The 22291-nt window shown below is 43.2% G+C and overlaps 1 protein-coding gene across 2 annotated transcripts in view; it reads right to left on the bottom strand.

Moving 5' to 3' along the window:
• The window catches only part of TLN2 (talin 2), a 320515-nt gene that overhangs the window by 22983 nt on the left and 275241 nt on the right, over nucleotides 1–22291 (bottom strand). Inside the window, exons 41-48 of one of the 2 annotated variants that reach the window (XM_088446408.1) lie at nucleotides 16317–16487; nucleotides 15806–15952; nucleotides 12416–12517; nucleotides 10857–10976; nucleotides 10124–10270; nucleotides 9013–9179; nucleotides 3274–3457; nucleotides 3091–3162 (exon numbers count right to left, since the gene is read on the bottom strand). In XM_088446408.1, the coding sequence (XP_088302534.1) occupies nucleotides 3091–3162; nucleotides 3274–3457; nucleotides 9013–9179; nucleotides 10124–10270; nucleotides 10857–10976; nucleotides 12416–12517; nucleotides 15806–15952; nucleotides 16317–16487 (1110 nt within the window). The remainder of the gene's footprint in view (nucleotides 1–3090; nucleotides 3163–3273; nucleotides 3458–9012; nucleotides 9180–10123; nucleotides 10271–10856; nucleotides 10977–12415; nucleotides 12518–15805; nucleotides 15953–16316; nucleotides 16488–22291) is intronic. The other variant, XM_088446417.1, reaches the window with a different exon arrangement.

The following is a 22291-nucleotide window of genomic DNA, read 5'->3' as shown; positions in this document are numbered from 1 at the left end:
GTTTGGATTTAGGGGCTGGCTCGTCATCCTCTATAACCAATACGGCCGCATGCACCAAGGCAGTGATATTAATCCTAGACTTAGTCTCTTGCAAAGGGGAGTCTGGGTTAGAGATGTCAGCTACTTCTCCATCATCAGATGACATCTTAGACTCTGATAGCTGAGTGGATTGAGATGACACTACAGGACTCTTAGCTGGCCGTACAGGTCTCTCATTCTGTAACATGGTCTGAATGGCTGTAGAGGGAAGCTGCCAGACTCTGCACCGAAGTAGAGAAAATATCCATCCATGGTGGGAGGTATACCCTGTGGTAATCCTGGAGAGGGAATGACAGCCTGCTGTGACACAGGAGGGGTCTGCATAATGAGCGGTAGTCCCTGTGAGGGAATTACAGGCCGCTGTGGTAGCCCCATAGGAGGAAAAGCAGCTGGTACCGCTAGGCGGCCTGCAATGGAAGCCAGCATCTGTGAAAAGATCACCCAAGGGGGCTCCTGTACCAATGTCGGGGGGTTTGAGCTAGCCAGTGGGTTATAACACCTCACACACAACCCATCCCGAATCAAATCCTCCTCACTGAAAACTGCATTACATAATCTGCATTGCAGAATGGGTGCAGAAATGTGTTCATTACCCTTGTCAGACATCTCTGTGGGGTAAAACAACAAACAATATGGCACTGCAACCACGAGTATGTACAAATACTAGCAGGGAAGCAATATACTGGTCCTGTCTTATGCTTGGGTAAGCTGCAGAGACCTGCTGCCTAAATATGGCACAGTGCAGCACGCAACAGTATGTGACCGACCTCACAAATATTGTTTATATGAATGAGATTTATGAACCACCCTACCACCACCTGTATTAGGGCATGAAATAGAGAAAGGCTATAGCCATATGTGAGAGACACAGAGACCGCGCTAGCACAAGTCACATACAATGCAGGAATTACTGCAAATTGGCACTATACTCAACTACCCAGGTTCAGTATCTGGTAGGAAATAGTGCTACATACGCTGATCCTGGGGAAAGGTATGTAGGGGGACCGGGCCACGTGTTGTCCTGGGAGAGCTACGACTGCACCATGAAGAAAATGGCCGCCGGAGACCTCAGAGGGGGCGTGGCCGGAGGAGGAGAGCAGCTCAGAGAAGCCAGACCTCAGAGGAAAGGCACCCTGAGCTGAGGGGAGGAGCCGCTTAAACAGGGAAGTGGTCTCCCCTGGCTGATTATTAACCCCTGGGATGCTGGTTTCCCGCACCAAAATGTCCCTGGTGGTCTAGTGGATCACGATGGCTGGTGCCTGCGTCCACACTCCGCACCTCCGGTCTGTCCCCTGAGACCGGAGGCATCGTCTCCCATAAAGCGGGTCACCTTACCTGTCCCCTAAAGTCCGGTTGCAGTCTTGGTCCTCTCCAGGGGTCCTGGCTAGCGTTGACTCGCGGAACGGCCACCAAGATCCCCAGTTCGGTACTGGCGTCGCGGCCGGAGGGATGACGGAGCAGCAGCGCAGACGTCCCTCGGACAGTCTGCTGCGCGCTCAAGATGAAGTAAATGAAACTAAAATAATAAGCTTGCAAACCTGCATAACGGTGACCTGACTCTGACTGGGCGCCAATGAAACGGAGGTACCTCTGGCTAGTGGACGGGGTATAGGGAGAGTGGACTCAGTGCATCCTGGGAGCTGAAAGCTTTAACTGCGCGGTGCCTGGATTCAGTTCCATCACCTACACCCCAAGGTCTCCCTGTGGAGCCTATGGACCCTGAAGAAATAGGGATTTAGCATTTTTTTTCTCCAGATGTGAGATGGAGAAAACTTCTCCTGTTTCTCACTATAAAAGTGCGATAAATTATCGTGGGTGCGATAAAATTGGCTGATAATATCGCCGCTAATTGAATATGGCCCATAGTTCACAAATTTGATACATGTAATCAAGTGAAAAATAACCTAGAACAGATTACGGGCAATTTAGCAGCAAAAGCTTGAAGTAATTACTTTCTCTAGTGGCTCATTCAACCTATTTAAGGTTTCTAAAACAATAAATTGTCTACTATGGTGGTCTGAAAAGTGTTGATGCAATATCACAAAAGATCTACATTTACAAAAATAAATTCACCAAAAATATAACAGGACACCCCCACCTCGGCCCTACCCACCAGGTAACAAAACATTCTGTCCGCTAAACACAGATGCAGCATTGTGGATGGAAATCAGCAAAACAAAGACTGGGGAGAAATTAGTGCAATGTTTCTTTAAACTCTGTGTGAAGAGATGGAAGCAGCAGTACTAAGGAAACTGTAGCTGTATATACAAGTGTGCACTTAGTGAAATTCACTCACAATGTATGCCTAGGAAAAGGTGGACCTTTTAAACAACTTTTGGGTAAACAAATTACTTGCAACTTTTAGTGCGACCATAACCAATGCTGCCATTATTACCGATAGGTAGCAACCATCCACTAAATACCTGTCCACTCCAGCTTTTGCCTGCAATTCAAAAGATGCAGCAACATTAAATCAGTCATGTACTCCCCCGCATGTGATGCGTCACACTGAGGTGCAGTGACATCTATTGAATTAACAGGGGAAAGGGAGGAGCAGGGAGGTATTCAGCAATGCTGGTGAGGAGAGATCCTAATTGAAGCTTTGTTTGGTAATAATGGCAGCTCTTTCTCAGGCACAGTAGAAATTATATGGTCCAAAAATGAATACAATTTATATTTGCCTAAGTGTTCCAGTGTATCTTCTGAGCCAGTAAAATAAAAATATTACTATATTTATAAACAAAAATGTAAAAAGTACAAATTGTGTACAAAAACATATTCAATCTTTTTATACAGTGTAGGAAGAGCCTACATGGCTGTAGCAATGATATAGATAGTACTGCTGCCTTATTTAGTGCAGTTCTAAGTGAAGTTAGAAGCAAACAGGTAAGATGTTATATGGGACTATATCAGTGGAAAACAGGTTTAATCTCCTGCAGTGCCATAGAGACTTTCAGAACCCTTCAGACCTTAAAGAGCGTTTTCAACACCAAATAGGGGAAGGGAAGGAGGATATAGAACACACGGGTCAAGCATGTTACATGACTGTACCCGACAGTGCTCCGTGTTCATTTGGAATATCACTTCCTGGCCCGGACGTCTTATTTGAAGATAGATATAGAGCTGGAGGGCGTATAAAGGAAAGCAAGAATAAGAGGTCTAAGAGACCCAAGTACTGAATTTCCAAACCTCCTGGGAAGTTGAAAATCCTCATCCTAGACCCCATTTTCTCACCTGGGTTTCAGGGTCATCAGATCCTAAGCTAGCTGCACCCAATTTCACCACCTCTGCCAGCTGTGTAATAGTGTTGGCTGATGACTGCGCTGCCTGTGCCAGCTTCTCTTGACTAGATGCTGCACCAGACACCAACAGCTTTGTGTCCTCTACAAGAGCCTTGGCAGTCTTGAGGATGTTCTCCCTGTATACAAGAGAAGCATTTCATCATGGATAGTGTTCATACAAAAATATAAAACCATTACAATAAATAGTCATTTCACAGCATCTTATTTTGTGGAAATCGAGATGTCATGGTTGCACTATTAATTCAGTGTGTATTCTTAGTATAGGCAGAATAAAGTTATGAGGGGCATGAATAAAACTCATCTGCTTGGAAATCTAAGGGAAAACTTTGCCTTTGCTCTGCTGTGGTCAAGCCCTACTTCCCCTGCTTGAGTTATGGGACAGGTTTTATATGAAAGGACACCTTGTCTAATGTAAAAATATATGCAATGTTTTCACTTAACCTAGTGCCTGCAGCGCATTAGTCTATTGCAGAAAATTTAGGTTTAATAAAGATTCCATTTTGGAGGAGCCAAAGTGCGTGTGCTGGTGGATCACTAATCCCTTGAGGTTAAGTAGAGGGGATGTGGCCCCTGGACAAAGTACGAGGTTTGTCCAAAAAGTAATGCCTAAATGCTCATAACTCTGAAATAATATGCAACATTTATTTGAAACTTTGTCAGTTTGTAGTGTAATGTGTCTGCTAGCTATATATGTATTTTTGTTTAGGTAGTCCAAGAAATACCATGGAATCCAAGATGAAACAAAGAAAAAGAAGGCTGCAGTGCTACAGAAATCCACAGAAGACTGGAAAAAGTGTATGGTGAGCGTACAATTGACTATAGCAATGTCAGAAGGTGGATGAAGCGTTTTCAATCGGGAGAATCGTCCGTGTGCGACAAACCTTGTGATGGCAGGCCATCTACTGCAGTGACAGCAGAGAACCAACACAAAGTCGATGCCATGATTCAGAAAGAACATCGTGTGACCATCAGAGATGTCAGTGATGAACTTGATTGTAGCCATGGCACTGTAGAAAAACTAATCAATGATTTGGGATATCAAAGTGTGTGCTAAATGGGTTCCAAAGCAATTAACCAGGGATCATAAGGCCCAGAGGGTGGAAGTGTGCAATGACCTTTTGACCAACTTTGAAGCCAACCCTGAGACGTTTTTGAAAAATGTCATTACAGGAGATGAGACCTGGGTATTCCTTTATGACTCAGAAACAAAGGCCCAAAAAGCAATGGAAACACCCAAGTTCACCTAGGCCAAAAAAGTTTAAATCATAGCGATCCGTAAACAAAGTCATGGCCACATTCTTCTGGGATTGCCGAGGTGTTATTCTCATCGATTACTTGGAACCAAACCAATCAATCAAGTGATCGATACATTACTACACTTAAGAAGCTGAAAGAAGCCATCCGCAAAAAAAGGTAAACAATTCCACTGTCAAATGTCATCTTACATCATGACAATGCCAGACCTCACACTTCGATGGCAACATCTGCGGACATTGCCAAAATGGGGTGGGCAATAATGCCACATCCACCATACAGTCCTGATTTGGCCCCTTCTGACTTTCATCTCTTTGGCCCTCTCAAATACTGTCTCCGGGGTCAACATTTTGAAGACATAGAGGTTGTTAAACACGCCATACGTTCCTGGGTCAAACACCAACCACTGGAATTTTTCCAAAGTGGATTCACAGCTTGGGTTGAGAGATGGAGAAAACGTTTGAGGGCAGATGGTGAATTTTTTGAGTTGAGTGATTCTGTTACTGAGACTTCAAAGTAGTTTACTGCAAATTTTCAACTCTGTATCTATAATAAAATTTGAGTTGTGAGCATTTAGGCATTACTTTTTGAACAACCCTCGTAGACGTGGCTAATTGCACCACTTGTGTATAACAGATACAGCGATTGATGAGCAATACACATTACTGTTTCCAAGAGTCCTGCTCTGCTCCTATTGCTCTGTCCCTGGTCCTTGTCATACCTAATTTCTCGTGGTACCTTCTGGTAAATTTGCTCTCAATGTAGAAGCACATGAATATATGACCCCATAAATGCAAATGTGTTTAAGGAAAACTTCTGCATTTCATATGTAGCAGGTGGTTTTATTTAGTTGTTTGTATTTTTTATTGACTGACAGCAGTATGCTGTGGGATTTTGTATGTTTATTTTCTAGATAACCAGTTTGTGATGCCTGTATAAGATCAGTAGCCAACTGGCAAATTTGAACTCACAGTAAAAACATAGAAACATATGACCAATTATGGGCACCATCACATTTTCAAGTTAGGAACATTTATTAACAAAAGTGTTGTGACCTAAGGAATGCCTGATCAAATATTTGCAATTGTGTTATAGAGACTTTTGTAGCTTATTATGGGAGGCAGGTTAACGGTCAGCCAAGCCCTGAGACAGTCTGCATGATGACGGGCATTGTATCCACCTGATAAATGGTACAGAAGGAGCACAACTGATACACAGGCGGCAGAATTGAATCATTGATCCAAGGTAGACTTCTTGGTGAGGGGTGTATTTGGATCGGGGTTACATTATTAAGCTCGAGCTTCACCCACTACCTGTGCCAGTAGAACATAAGGGACATAAGGATTTTGAACCTCAAGACATTGAACCATCATGTTTATGTGTAGAGGTGCAAGATGTAATAGTTGAGATGTATAATCAAAGGTATGGAACAGTGCATGGCATCCACGTAAGTGAAGAATGATTACTTGCATGTTTCAATCTGGGAATGTCATCGGCTGAAACATGGACTGTGGCTCAGGCCTTCCATTTTCAATTTTGAGTTTTGCTCTTTGGTCTGGCAAAGTTCCATGGATATTCACAAAGAACGCAGCAGTTATAGAGGCTCTCCTCAAGTCTAGATCATCCCATATCTGGGCAATCTCTTGCTGAAGGCAGAATATATTTCTTTGCTTCGACCACACTGCCATCAGGAAGTGCAGACAACTGCCAGAACTTCAATCTTATCCTTATTCAGTGACAGGCCTCTAAGGGTCTGTTTAACATTTGAGAACAGCAGCCCACTACTTTCAGAGGAAAAAATGGACTCTACATAATCTTGTGCAGAGGCTTTTGGCTTTCAGGTGGATGAACGTGCATATCTCGATGAGTCCCTGGGAAGATGGTCTTTATGTTTGAAACTGTGTAATTGTGCAATTCCACTCAAGGGTACTCCTTTCAAAGTGTAACAAGCTGTACCAATATTTGTCCAAACAGCAGATCAGTCTGTGCCACGAATGTGCCGGTTTGCTTCTCTTTTTGGCCTCAACAGGAGTCATCCCTTTGTCATTTGGAATTGACGAATTGTGACAACTGATACCAGCCCACAGGGCTCTGCGGCTTTATCCCTTCACCATCTCTTCAAGAGTCTGTGGTCCCAGTGGAGCCAAATCTTCCAATAAATATGCTAGAATTATGAGCACTTCTAAACAATTTATGGGTCTGCAACTATTGCAATGACAATAATTGAGGTTTAAATCAAACCCAACTGCAGTAGCATAAATCAACAGTCAGGATAACACATAAAGCCCCTTTGCAAGGAGACCAGCAGGATTGTGAGCTGAGAAAAACAAATTGTTCAAGGGATATTGGTGGTATTTACTCCAGGGTAGAGAGCTGGGAGGCCACTTACCTCAACAAATAATACGGAGTTCCTTAAAAGACTCAGCTTTCTGCTCTCTGTTCTCTTCTAGAAGAGTGTCATTTGTTCCCGAAGTGTAGATTTTATCTTTACAGAGTGTCACATTTGCGACCAACATTCAGCCCTGGGCCAGTCCCTTGGGAGTTGAATTTTGTGTTGAATCTTCACTTGTAACACTTGAATGCAGGAGAATCTTTCACATGGAAAATGTTTTGGTGTGAGAGAAAGAGGTTTCCAGTTGGCTTATCTGCTCGTGTTTTTGCAGGTTCAGCTTTCTTGTTTGCGTCTAGAAGGCGGCAGCTCTTATTCCAGAAACGCAGACTTGCAGTGTGAGGTAAATTTGCAACCAGGATTCAGTCCGCCATTAATTCCTTGGGACTAAAAGTTAATGTTGAATCTCCTTTTGTACCTCTTGAATAAATGGACTGAAATTTGACTATTTTCACAGCATAGAGTGTATCAGAGCTGAAAGCATCATCTTGCAGGACCCCATCCTTGTTTTTTTTTTGAAGAAGAAGAAAAGGCTGTTATTTTCAGTCTAAGGGCCGAATTCAATTAGAGGCGAAAAGTCTCAATTGGCGATAAGTGCAATGTTTTCACCTCAGTTGCGAGTTCTGAGGCAAAGTTTTCACCTGCTTACTCAATGCGCGTACCCGCTTTTCGCCCTATTTAATTGTAAAACAGGCAAATATGCATATGGGCAAATCCAGCGAATAGCGGAACTGGCGAAAAGGTCAGTTTTTTGGGAGGAAATCAGTCTGTACCCCCAATAAAGCCTAACTCACCCGGGGAATCAATATAGAAGTGTATTATTAGCCATAATAAAAGAAAATGTAAGATTTTAACATTTGGACCCTGGTATCCACCTGACATGGAGATTTTCTAGATGTGGAGGCCCAATTACCTTAGACGAGAGGACCATCGCTGAATAGCAATGTGCTGGGTGTAATCGTACTTGGTAAATCCAATTGTTTTCCATCTGATTTTCTATGCATTTGACCAAAATGACAGGTGAATTTGAGGTTTTCAAAATACAACACATTGCCGGCAATTTGAGTTTTTCATTCTCCAAAACACAAGAAAGTAAATTCTGGAGTTTAGCATGGAAAATCACAGCTGGTGTGGGGTGTTTTTCAAAGCGCCTCTTAAACCATGCACTTTACTAAGTTTGGAGTTCAGAACTTTTCACTCTTACTTTCTCAGAAATTCAGTTGCATTAAATAAAACTATTAATAAGAACCACAGATGACCAGAGCAAACACACAAAACAAAATGATACAATGTTTTTGCCTCACAGAACAACTAACCCACTTCATCATTAAAGTTATAAAGTAACACGTGCTTTAACAAACACTTCAGCTCTAGTTGATAAGATGTCATATGTAGGTTGTTTCACAGATGCAGTCATGAGACAGTTGCTGGGAAAGTGAACATCTCCCAAACTGCAGTGAGTACAGTAATCTTACCTTTGGGGTAAATAAATACATATATTAGTGAAAGTCTTTATTTATCCTGTAAACCGAGCTTAATCACATTAGTTATATGTAAGTAAGGGGTTGGTTGTGAAATACCGGCGGCGGCATCCCGATGGTTGAAGATCCTGACAAGGGTGGTAAGTATGCAATCCCTCTCCCCCCTAACACCCTTCCTTAGTGGTGCCTAACCCTAACCTCCCCCCTAGCGCCTAACTCTAACCTCCCCCCCAGTGGACCCTAACCCCCCTTCCTGCACAATAAACCTACCCCTCCCAGGGAGGTGCCTAACCCTTACCCTCCCACGCCGTAGCCTAACCCTTACCCTGGCCGGGGGGGGGGGGGGGGTGTGTCCAACCATGAAGTGGCTTAGACCTAACAAGCCCGACTTACCTTCGTTCGGGATGCCGGCTGTCGGTATTTCAGCATCTATCTTTAGTACCGGGTCGGGCTTCCGACGGCCGGTGTTCAAGCCGCCAGTAATATAACTACATCCTGTATGTAAGATGGAGAGAGAAATAATCCACTATAATTTACACACACACACCTGTGGTCAGCAAAAGACTCCTTGTTTTCTGAGTTGAGTGTACCAGCTGTGGCAAACATAATGGTGGTATCCAGATCGGCAATGATGCCAGACACTGCACTGCCTGCAGTGATGCAAGCCTGTGTTCCCTTGTTACCTGCCTGCAGAGCTGACAGTACCAGAGATACCTAGGCAGAGACAAGGTGATCAAAAAGTATAGATAGATATAAATATATAATATTCAATGGATTTACATTAATTTATTTTTCTGCCATATGCAATGTAATAGCAAATATATAACTATAGCACTAGAGTCCATATATTGATACTGTATGGTGCCTAGCACCAAAAAAAAGTGACAAGTATTCACAAACAGCCAGATTTGACAGCTACTAAGGATTGAAGGACAACTTTACATTTGTGGACATATTCATACTAATTATTAATAAACAGAATATTATTGTTGCTATAGATGACATAATATAATGACTTGAAGATGGAAGAGGAGAGAATTAATCTTCATCTTTAAAAAGGGTTATTTAAAATAATTGCAGTGAAACTGTGGATGTAATCACAGAAGTGCTGGTACTGGTGGATTCAGTACATAGTTCAAGTGCTATGTTCAAACAAAATAGAATATAGTATGTGGCACTACTGGAAACTGATGCACTACTAACAGTGTAAAAAGGGTTGTATAAAATAGCCAATCAGATCCTGATTTTCATACAGGAAACAGTTTTAATATATGATTGGTTGGTATGTTACCTGTACAACCAGTGTTTTTTCTTTCCAAATCTAACCTTTTTTATTCATCACATTGCTCCTTTAACATGGGTTTAAGCAGCATGAAGCTGCAGTGGAGCTGAAATTACCCGTATGTTTGGAGAACCACACGTTCTCTAGTCTGTGTTTGGTGCGTTTTGCTGTATCTTAGAAATCTCTTCTAGCTCTGTCTTATCATTAGATCTCCTACCTGGACGAAATAATTTCTTACAATTTATTAACAGCATTGTTGTGTTTTGTGTTTATGACACATACTACAAACCAATGTAAAAATATTACATAATCCCCCCCCCAAAAAAAGCGTTTAAAAGCCTGTCATCTGTACAAAAGTGCTATAATCCATCTTCACCTTCTCAGTCACCGCTCGAGCACATTCAATCAGCTCCCGCTTTGTGTAACTATCAGAGGGACAGATCTGCAAGGCTCCAGCTTTCTGTACTAAAAATATACAGCCATGTCCCAAATCCTGAATCCTTGTTTTAATCTGAAACCCAACCTGCAGAACAAAACAAGGAGAAAGTGAAACAACGAAAACTAGATAACATACACGTGTCCTCATACACTGTGCCTTCAGTCGCGTCAAATAACCACTCTCGGCACGCCGGGTCCAAGGTGACTCGGCCACTCAAAGTATCTTTTCTACTCAAAATGTGTATCTTTATTCACACAAATAAAATATCTGGCAGCAACAAAACTACTTTACTAAAATGCAACTATCAATTCGATGTGACATTAGTAAATCTGTGCCCGAAGGAGTCTGGATCTGTATATGCAGATGCAGCATCCACGGCTTTTTCACGCCAAGTTCCATTGTGCTTCATCTACGACTTTGTGCATGCTTAAAACTAACTCCTGTGCAGTTAAAGTCGCAGCCCGGCGTCTCTGGTACACTGTGCGCAGCTTTTTGCTGTGAATAAGACGGTACACAATTCCTCTCACAGAGGCTCAGTCGCGCTGTATGGCATACTGAGGCTAGGTATATGAAGACACATCTGTAATAGTGTTCCAAAGCCACCTATGTACTCAACTTCATAATATTCACATACAAGAAATTTGTAGGCTTTAATTTACAAATAACTTACCTCTTTGGGTTCTGCTGTGGCTGCAGCCATACGGCCCTGGACTGCTAGATTTCCATAGTCACTGGTCACCTGAGACGCCAAACCCCCAAGTTCCTCTGGATTTGTTACAGATTTGGTCATCTGGAGAAAAAATATCAATAGCAGTGGAATAGCAAAAAGTTATCAAAAAAGTAGATGGGGAAAAAAAACACACACAAAAAAATAAAATAAAAAACACAGAACACTCACCTACAACAGGAGAAAAAAAAAAAAAGAAGTCTCCCACACTCTGTGTTCAGATTTTGTAAAAGTCTAGACTGAAGGCCACATTGCAAAATGGGTATTCAGACTGAAAATTACAGGTTCTCCTACAGCAATGAAAGCGTTTTTTTTTATAGGTCAGAGCTCATTCAGTGGGGGAAACTATAATATTCTGCTCCACCTATGTACAATGAGTATGTCACCAGTCCTTTTTATACTCTGGTTCAGAAGTGCAAGGGATAAAAGATTTGGTCATTCTGGGGTACATATCCACAGAACGGGTAGATATTCCTTAGAGGACATCCATTTTTTGGCTAACCCTGGAAATTTGTCTGGATAAAGCTATTTTACCCAGATGTATTCAATTTGTTGTTATTGGCCAAGGTCATCATAACCAGAACATGGATGTCAGGAAAGATATTTGTTTCCATAAATGGGTGGTCTTGATTAATAAATTGGGGGAGGGGGGGGGGCATGATCAATTTGTTCATGCAAGAAAAAATTATATGCCATAATTCTATACAATAAAAATGTGTGCGCTGGAGGATGGGACAGAGCCGCTGGATGATGGGACAGAGCCGCTGGAGGATGGGACAGAGCCGCTGGAGGATGGGACAGAGCCGCTGGAGGATGGGACAGAGCGACTGCCTTTCAAGGTGCCCAGCCCTTGTATTGTTTCATGTGTGATTTTTTTTGTTATATGTACTTGCAATATTAATCTTGTATCCAGACTCAAGGATTATCATGCGCAAGGACAGTGAGTTCTTAAATGTAGGTTTATTAATATGCACTATTATTCATATATTGTGTACAAGCGATGGGATGGCTTACATTTATTTTATTATTATTAGGATTTCAATCGCCATTTATGCTTTCCTTTTAAATATATAAAGCCTTGTTTGATCTGACCTCTGGAAAATGATAAGAAATGGGACTATTATTCTGAACAATCCAATAATGAACATAGGGATAGTTTCTCAATTGGGCTTTTATTTTTATGTATATTTTATTTGGGAATTTTAAATAATGGGAAGTAGTCATTATGTTGACAGTCAATATGTCGATGGGAGAATGCTGACACTTAATAATAAAGCATCTTAACCATGTTGGCATTATCGATAGCATGATCATAAAGTAAAATAGATTTAAAGTTATAATGCCGACGCTGTTAAAATGCTTCAACTAACATTACAACCCTGTTGACATTATGACGTCGACATACTGACTGTCGACAAAACTTATGTATTCCCCAAAGAGCATCTAAAAAAGACATATGAAGTAAAACCCAAACAAAAACAAAAAAGATCCACTCTTCTTACCATCTCCTGGGCAGTCACAGCAATAGCCTTGGAATATTTAACACCTGTGGTTTGGTAATCCACAAAGGATCCTGTGGGCTCTGGTGGCGTTCCTTCATCAAACTATAACAAGGAGGAATATTAACAAAGTTTAGAAAGAGGTAACTCATTCACTCATATGTGTAACACCATTGATGTTGCTGGTCAAAAAACTTTAGGTTGTGTCTTTACAAAAAACAGATGTGTGGTGCAATGCATTTATGCTGCTATAATGAGCCATTAGTAGTAAGAAAAAAAAAAAAAAAAAAAAAAAAAGAACTCCACCATGATGAATAAAGCTTGGATGCTCATTGGAGATTCAGCACACTCACAATGTATGGTGGTGGGGGTGGAGTGTCAAACAGGACAGCTTAGAGGTAAAAGCTCTTCAAGTATCAATTACTACAACATATTTATTGCAGGAAAGTCATGTTTGACTAAAGTATTCATATCAGTGCATCTTGCCTATTATTACCACTCTGAAGTGACCACTTAGCCAAAACCACAATTTCTTAAAAAAAAAAAAAAAAGTTACTAGTAAAAATTTGGATATACAGTGCCTAGAAAATGTGTTCTGCCCCCAAAACATTTTTTGCATTTTCCTGCCACATAGTGTATGTTTGCAGTCCAGCGCAATGCATTACAGTACAGTGGAAGAACTGTGACACTACAGCCACACTGGGTAGATCAGGCTGGTCCCTGAACTAAATGAGAAGCTACTGCTATGCCAGTTGTAGCTGGGAATAAGCTACAGAAGTCAGCTGCTATGATGGAAGATTATATACATGGGTCTTCTACCTCCAAAGAAATTAACAATATGTGTATTTATGGCAATGTTGCAAGTAAGAAGCCATAACTGAAAATAAAACCAAACTATCATATCCTTGCCTGTAAAAAGCTTGCAAAATGCCATCTAGAAGATACTGTGCTGTTGAGCTATTGAATTAAGTCTAGTAGCCTGTTGACTCCTGAAAGCTAAGCGGTATGTATGATCCAAATCAAACACTGGGCACAAAGCAAGGTAACACCTTTACCATAGTGACACAAAAGGGTGGTTAGCAACATGTTAAGGGGATGCATTTCAGCAGCATGAATTAACAATCTGGTCAGGATCTACAGGAAGATGGTTGGTACACGTTATAGACAAATGCTGGAGAGAATCCTGCAACCCTCTGTTAAAAAATAAGAACTCAGAATGGGGAAGAAGTTTGTTTTTCAACAGGACAATTATCCAAGCACACTGCAAGAGCAACGTTGGAGTGGATTAGAATGAAGACAAAAGATCTGTTACAAGACCTAAATTGAGTCTATTGAGGCTCCCCAAATAGCATGATACAACAGGAACAATTTTGCATGGAACAATGGGTAAATATTGCTCAGTGACAAAGGAAGAGACTTCTCAAATACGGCTGGAATAGCTGCCTGATGGGTTACAGAAGTGTCCTTGCTCATCTAGCCTCAATATGCCAGGCAGCACGACATGCATGGCGTGAGTGAGTTGCCAGGTCCCGTACAGCTCTACTAGCGTTATATACGAGAAATGACCAAAATACCAGGAGACTGTGGTGATTAATTTGATATGCGACACTTGTATATCTGTGTGCAAAGGAGACTGTAAACGGTACTTAGTGTGGAAAAAGCTGCGGCCATTGCATTGTAGCACTTCACATGCTGATTCAGTGAGGTAAATTTACTAAGAATCATGTTTGGGTGAGATTAAGCTAGCACAGTTTTGTACGAGTTTTCCCAGACCAAACTCGCAAATTTACCAAGAAGCGAGTTTTGGTAAATTGTGTTTTTCAATGGTGAATGCAAACGTGTTTTGTCATGCAAGTTTTTTGGCAAAACACGTGCGAGGATGTGTTTGTAAAACACGCACGAGAATGCATGTATCAACCTAAAAACATGTTCTGATTGGTTGAAGCAGTCACATCATTTGGTCACTGTAAAAGCATATAAATCTGGCAAAACCCACCCGAACCTAGTAGCTTGCAGTAAGGGGTTTGGCAGGGTGAGAGGATTGTTTCTGGAGAGAGTAAAATTTGACCGTTGGTGTGTAAGTAGTCTTGTGGTAATTTGTTGTATAGTCAGTTTGTCACATTTTACAGTTTTTTTTGTTTAAAACAGTTATGTTACCAATGTTTGATAACAGTTGTTACAATGAACAATATGCTTTTGACAGTGTTGTGTACCTACCAAATATTTATTTATTTTTTAACATAATACAAAGGCAGCATTATCTTTATGTGGGAGTAATCAGGGCCGCAACTAGGGGGGGGGGGGGGGCTAGAGGTGCACGTGCACTGGGTGCTGGATTTGAGGGGGTGCTGAAGGGTTAACTCAGCCACCTCAGACCCCGCGGTGGCTTGGGGGCGCAGTGGCTGCAGATTCCATGCGGACTAGACGTTCGCATGGAATCTGCTGAAAACTGCCCTCCAAACATGGCGACCACCTAGGAGGAGACAGATGCCTGAAGTCCTACTGGACCCTCTAATGTCTGTTAGGCCAGCGCATAGCACATAGTGTTCCTGGAAGTGCCGGGAACGCTGGCACTGCCGGGAGAAGATGCAGAAAGCTGCATCTTCTCCTGTGAAAAACCTGACAACGAGCGTGAAACCCCTGGCAACTAGGATGAAACCCCTGGCAATGAGCATAAAATCTCTGACAACGAGCAGGTAATTTTAAAGTAATTAGAAGCTTTACTGTGGGGCATAAAATGGTATCAGGGGCAAATATGTAAGTGGCACTTTGGTAATGGGCATTACAGTGTGTGGCATAATGTGTAATGGGCATTATGGTGTGTGGAATAATGTAAGTCACTATACCAGGGACGTCTGAGTAGTGCACTGCCTTATGGAGGAGCAAGGACAAAATCCAGGTACGGGAAGGGAGGGGGCGCAAAATTACTCCCTTGCCCCAAGTGACAGATATCCTAGTTTCGGCCCTGGAGTAATGGTATCTAATATGTGTGAAAATGTTATTTCAATTGCACAGTTCTACCTAGGGGTCACTGCTCCTGTTAGGGTGGCCATACATCCGTGGACTTCATCACTTACGAGCCTTCCAAAAGTGGGGAGAGGTAGAGGAGTAAAGTCGGGACAGAGCTCAGATAATGGTGACTATGCTTCATTTTTAGATAGGGTTGTAGGTAAGGTTTATTGTAGTGAGTGCTGTAATCCTGTGAGTTTGATCGACCAATACCTTTAAGTTAGTACAAACCTAAAAAACTCATGTTTTTTAATATGAAAATATAGCATACCTGTTGAATTTTGCAGATTACCTTAATGAGAGATCCCTTTCTCATTCAGCATAACAGACATGTTTCTGAGTGAGTCCCATTAAAGGGATTTTCCTTTTTATGACTAGGCTCACCTTACTCATGGCATCTGCAATGGAATCTACCATGCCTCCCACCATGCCAACTTCACTGGCAGCCTCGTTCAGGGTGATCATCAAGTCATCCACAGCCTCCTTCATCAGCTGAGTTGCTTCTGCAATGGCGTCGTGAGTGTGGGATGCCTATTGAGGATAGAGATATGAAGCAGTGATCTGCATAACAAGTAGTGCAATGCTATAGTTACTAATTGCAGGAGTACTGGTCAGTAGGAAGGATTATTGTATGTTCTGAAACTTTGAACCTACATGTGTAACGTTTGGGAGCCACCACCGAACCCTCCGCCTTCATGGATTGTCGTTCCACCCATTGGTAGGCCATAAATAGCAGAAGTTGTATAAAGAAGGAATGTTTCTAAAGATCCCAGCTGCCTTGTATGAAGATATTTATACTCCATGGTAAGATAATTTTATCGTAATACCCGCCCCACAAGCAAAACAAGTAGAAAACAAGAGTCTTCATTAAGTTGAGTAAAGAATTGTCCTGTACCTTGGGGTTCCCTCCACCTTCCTTTGCAGCATACAACATCTGTAAAGCAGACTCTGCCAAAGTCTTGGTTTGATCCAGCACTGTCATCTGTTGCTGATGGTCCAGGATTTTGGAAACCACACCAACGGCAGCCATAATTAAAGGCTCAAAGTAGCGGGCAAGTTGGGTGACCTGTATAAAGAGTGCATTATCTAAAAAACACATATTGGGGTACTATTGTATAGGATTCACACGTTTATGACAATTTTGTAAATATACACCATAAAAACCTGGACAGAGACAACACAGAAGATTTGCTATGTACAAGAATTTGATAAAATAGCTTACAGAATTTTCTCCTACAGAATTCTAGCCACTTATGGAATAAGAAGACCTACATATACAGTTCTTTGAATAAAAACAAAACACAACACAGAATTTTTGCATTTATTGTTAAATCATTTTCCCCGATCCAATGGGCGACACTGGAAACACTGAATTATAGTGAATGGAGAAAGCAGCCTGGGCACTTTCAAATCCGGTGCTTTAAGTAAGCCCCCTCAATACCCCAGTTAGCTGTAACGGACTCCACATGTGAGTGCTTGATGGAGCTGACCGCTCAACTCCAATGCTACAATGTGCTATTTGCACAAATGTTTGCTGAGGACACAGAGTGGGCTAAAGAAGAGCCTTCTCCATCACCAGCAGTCCACTTCCAGTGTGGGATTAACTTTATGGGGGCTGAGACTGTTACCATCACAGGTATGCACTCTGGTCCCCGAAAGCCTTCGTTGCAATTTTGCAAGGAGCTACTGACTAACTCCACCATCTCCGATGCACAAAGTAAGTGGTTCCCTGTTACTGCTACTAGAAAGTAACTCAATTTAAGTTGTGATTTTTCCCATTTTCTCTCTTGCCAGGCTCTGGTAGTGATGGAGGGATTCTCAATCTCCACACTCAAGTTTCACCCACAAGTCATGTTTTGAGGATATTTTACTGTGGAAACAGGCGGGATAATTACTGACCCAGCAAATTAGATTAACTCACCTGTGCATGGTTAAAGAAATCCACAAAACATGACCTGTTAGTGGTACTTGAGGACTTCAGTTGAGAATCACTGGTTTAAACAATGAAATTTGATAGAATTACAAGGCTTCCTATGCAGGAGCAAATAGCTCATGTGTTAAGTGTTACACTGCACTACATGAGGTTGAGAGTTCAAGTTGTGTGTATGGCATGCTGAGAAAAATGTGCACTCTCCACATTCTGTAGGGGGCATGTCCAAGCTGGGGAGCTGTGGGCTGGAGGCATAGTGGCATATACCCTTCCTATAATGGACTACCTGGGAAGGGGTAAAAGAAAGGCTCGCTCCTCCTCTTCAGTTTTTATCCTAGGCGAGAACGAGGCTACACTGCCCTTTCACTCTGCTCTTCCTGGTTCCTGGCGTGTATGTGATATTAATATACTGTGGGGTTCCAGAATATATCACACACATAAGTACGGACGAGGCACAGTTGTACACATTATGATAGCATCTATGTTTACTACTAAAGAGACGACACAATGTATTCTCACTCAAAGACGAGTGGGGCGTGTCAACGCAACTGTGCGCTAAAGAGGGGTCAGAATGGCCGCTGGTCCTGAGAGGTCGGTACAGCCGCCGCCGGTCCTGAGGGGTCAGAGTGAGCGTAGCCGCTGCCTGTCCTGCGGGGTCAGAGTGGCCTCGACCCCCTGTCCTGAGAGTGCAGTAGCTTCTTCATAATAATTCATAAAATCCTTTTAAATACATACAATTCTAATTAGAACAGGACTCAAACTGCTTTACATTTTCATTGAAGAAAAGAAAAAAGGTATACAACTTAAGTATGAATATCGTACATAAAAAAAAAAAAAAAAAAATAAGAATTATGGTATAACATACCTTTGTTAACTCTTTCTTCGAGGTTCATAGGGTACACAGAAATTACCTTGGGGGTATGTGGTTGGAGTGATCCAGGCACCAAACAGTTAACAAGCTTCAGCTCCTAGGATGTACTGGGTCCTCCTCCATATATACCCCGCCCTGGCTACAGGTAGATAGTTTGTTACCAAGCCCAAAGCAGGAGAAGGAAAAAGGTGAGAAGAAAGGACCCTTGTACTCTAGAACCACTCTCTCTAAAAAGAGGGAATCACAGAAATACAAAAGAAAGATTACGCAATAACACAGGTGTGTTAGGGTGGGTGTCCTGCGGACCCTATGGACCTCGAAGAAAAAGTTAACAAAGGTATGTTATACCATAACTCTTATTTTCTTCTTCGGGGTCCATAGGGTCCACAGAAATTACCTTGGGGATGTCCCAAAGCAGTTCCCTTTAAGGGTGTGGACGCTCCTGTGTGTCAGTAGAAAGGAGAATACGACGCCCAAAGGAAGCATCCCGAGAGGCAAATGTGTCAAATGCATAGAATTTGACAAAGGTGTGGACGGAAGACCACGTGGCTGCCTTGCACAATTGTTCAACAGAGGCACCACGATGAACTACCCACGATGGTCCCTCAGAACGAGTAGAATGTGCTGTCACTGTTTTTGGAACAGAGAGATCAGCTTGTGTGTATGCTTGAGAAATGGTCATGCAAAGCCATCTGGGCAGAGTCTGTTTGTTGGCTGGCCAGCCCCGCTTATGATAGCCACACAACACAAATAAAGAACCTGTCTTCCTAATGGAGTTGGTGTGATCCACATAAATACGTAGCGCGCGTACAACATCCAAAAAATCTTCACCCACAGAGAGGCCTGAAGACTGGAACCACAATTTCTTAATTCACATGGAACCGGGATACAACCTTAGGCAGGTAACCCGCCCTTATATGAAGAACAGCTCTATCCTGATGGAACACAAAAAGGAGAGCGAAAAGAAATGGCTGCTAAATCAGAGACCCTTCTGGCAGAGAAAATGGCAAGAAGAAATATCGTTTTTGCTGTTAACCACTTAAGGTCTACAGATTTCAGGGGTTCGAATGGGGGAGCATGACAACCAAAGACAATTCCCACGGAGCTACGGGAGGGACAAAAGGAGGCAGAACCCTTAAAACTTCTTGAAAAAAAATTCAAACATCAGGCAACGGGGCGATCCCTCGCTGAAAGCAAACCAAGAGTGCAGATGCGTGCACCCTCAGGGTGGCCAGATGGAGACCCCGATCTAATCCCACCTGAAGAAAAGAAAGCACTCGAGAGACCTTAAACACTTGGGGATCATACTTTCTATGTTCACACCACTGAAAATACGAATGCCAAATTCTGTAATAAATGCGGGCAGAGGAGGGTTTCCTTGCCCTAAGTATTGTCTGAATTACAGAAGTGGAAAAACCTTTAGCTTTTAGGACCGAAGTCTCAAGAGCCACAACGTCAAAGACAAACGGGGAAGGTCCGGATGCAGGCACGGAACCTGTGTTAACAGGTCCGGCCTTCGAGGAAGAGGCCACGGAGTGTCTATGGAGAGATACTGGAGGTCGATGAACTAATGGTGTCTGGGTCAAACAGGGGCTATCAGTATTACTGTTCCACCTTCCTGCTTGAATTTCCTGATGACCCTTGGAAGAAGGGAAAACGGAGGAAACAGACACGCCGGTTCGAAGTTCCAATTCACTGCCAGAGCGTCCACAAACGGCTGCAGGATCCCTGGTTTTGGACCCGTACCTGGGGACACCTGTGGTTGTGACCTGAGGCCATGCGGTCTACTTCCGGAAGACCCCACCTGTCCACTAGGCTCTGAAACACCTGTGGATGAAGAGCCCACTCTCTGGCGTGTATATCCTGGCGACTTAGGAAGTCCGCTTCCCAATTGAGAACTCCTGATATGAACACTGTCGAGATCACTGGAAGATGAAATTCTGCCCAGACCAGAATGTTTGACACTTCCGCCATGGCAGCCTGGCTCCACGTGCCCCCTTGATGGTTGAGGTAGGCTACTGCGGTGGCGTTGTCCGATTTTACCTGGACAGGCCTGCCCTTCAGTATTTCCTGTGCTTGAACTAGCGCTCTGAATACCGCTCGCAGTTCCAGAACGTTTATGGGTAGAAGACTTTCCCTGGACGTCCATTTTACCTGAAATGTGTGTCGACCCATCACTGCGCCCCATCCGCAGAGTGAGGAGCACACAATCTGGAATCCAAAATTGGCGACCCTTGTTGAGACGGAACGTCTGTAACCACCATGACATAGACAGTCGCACTTCCGGCGAGACACGAATCGTCTGAGCCTTTATTGAATGGTACTCCCCGTTCCAGTGTGAGAGGATTAACTGTGGCAACGGTCTGGAGTGGAACTGGGCATATTCCACCATGTTGAACGTGGACACCATGGATCCCAGAACCTGCATCGCTAAATGAACAGATACTGACTGGTTGTGAAGAAACCTGCGTATCCGTAATTGAAGGGCACAATCTTGACGTCTGGCAGATATATACTCTGTACCAGAGAATCAAATCAGGCCCCTAGATGCACCGTTTGTTGTACTGGAAGAAGCGATTACTTCTTCCAATTTATGATCCAGCCGTGTCTGTGTAGACAGGCAATTGTAAGTCTGAGATGATGCTGCAACACTTGTGGAGATTGCAGCAGTATCAGGAGATCGTCCAGGTATGGCAGTATCCTGACCCCCTGGCGCCTGAGGCAGGTTGTTATTACTGCCATAATTTTGGTAAACACCTGATGAGCTGTTGATGAACCAAAAGGCAGCACCTGAAATTGGAAATGTTTCTGCAGCACCACGAACCGTAGAAACCATTGGTGGGACGGTGTAATTTGCACATGTAGATATGCATCCTGAATGTCCAAAGACACCATAAAATCCCCTGGTTCCATTGCCAACACAATTGACCAAAGGGATTCCATACGAAACCTGGGAACCCGGATGAATGTATTGAGTCCTTTTAGGTTCAGAATAGGACGGTAAGACCCACTGGGTTTTTGAATCAGAAACAGGTTGGAATAATAACTCTTTCCCAGCTGATCCACTGGAACCTGAATTATCACTCCTGATTCCAGCAGAGTGAATAGCCTGATGGAGGGCCAAAGTTTTTGCAGACTCCGTTGCTGTAGTACTGCAAAAAAACCTCTGCGGGAGACTTCTCCAGAAAGTGAGGGCATACCCTTGAGACCACCTCTTGAACCCAGGCATCTGGGTTGTTGCGATATGCCATGTCTACGAAAACTGAAGAAGTCGGGAGGCCCGGCCCATCAGGCTGTAGGTTTAGTCTTGGAGCTGGAAGCCGGACGTCTATTTGGCCAGGATTTGCTGGTTTGCGGTTTCCTGCGAGAACTGGTTCTGGAGGAAGGCTGACCCTTTGCTTTTCCTTGTGGCTGAAAGGCTTGAAAGGACGACTGCCTGGGTCTGGGAGTAAATGCTAAAGGCAGACCATCTGTCTAAGAGGCTGCCACAGTATCCACAATCTTATCCAGTTCTGTGGAAAACAGAATGCCCCTCATAAACGGAAGTGATTCCAGGGCCTTCTTGGACCCTGCATCAGCTTTCCAGTCCCTTAACCAAAGGGCTCTACGAGCCATAACTAAGACCGCTGATGCTTTAGAGGATAATATAACAACATTCAACGCTGCCTCTCCCAAATAGGACGCTGCCTCCTTAACATAGGAGATAATATCCTACTGTTCCCTGGAAGTCTCTGGCAGAGTCTCTTCCAGTGCCTTCATCCATTCCTCAATGGCTTTGGAAACCCAGGCCGTGGCCATGGCCATGGCCGCGCGAGTTACAGCTCCTGATAGAGAAAAGACTGCCTTGAGACAGGCTTGAAGTCTCCTATCTGTGGAATCCTTAGGGAGTATGCAGCTGGTATGGACAATGTGGCACTCCTGACCAGATGTGCCACATTTTTTGTAACATGGAATTTCCTATCCGGAGAACTCCATGCTTCCACCATAAGTTCTGAGAGGTGCTCAGATTTGGGAAACCTCCACCTTCACCACTTTCTGGCATTTGAACACTGGAGCCTTTCTTTGTACT

The sequence above is a fragment of the Taudactylus pleione genome, unplaced genomic scaffold (genome assembly GCF_031769625.1).
Source record: "Taudactylus pleione unplaced genomic scaffold, aTauple2 ptg000019l, whole genome shotgun sequence".
Classification (NCBI taxonomy): domain Eukaryota; kingdom Metazoa; phylum Chordata; class Amphibia; order Anura; family Myobatrachidae; genus Taudactylus; species Taudactylus pleione.
The sequence above is the reverse complement of the archived record's forward strand: the minus strand, read 5'-3'. Positions and strand labels throughout refer to the sequence as shown.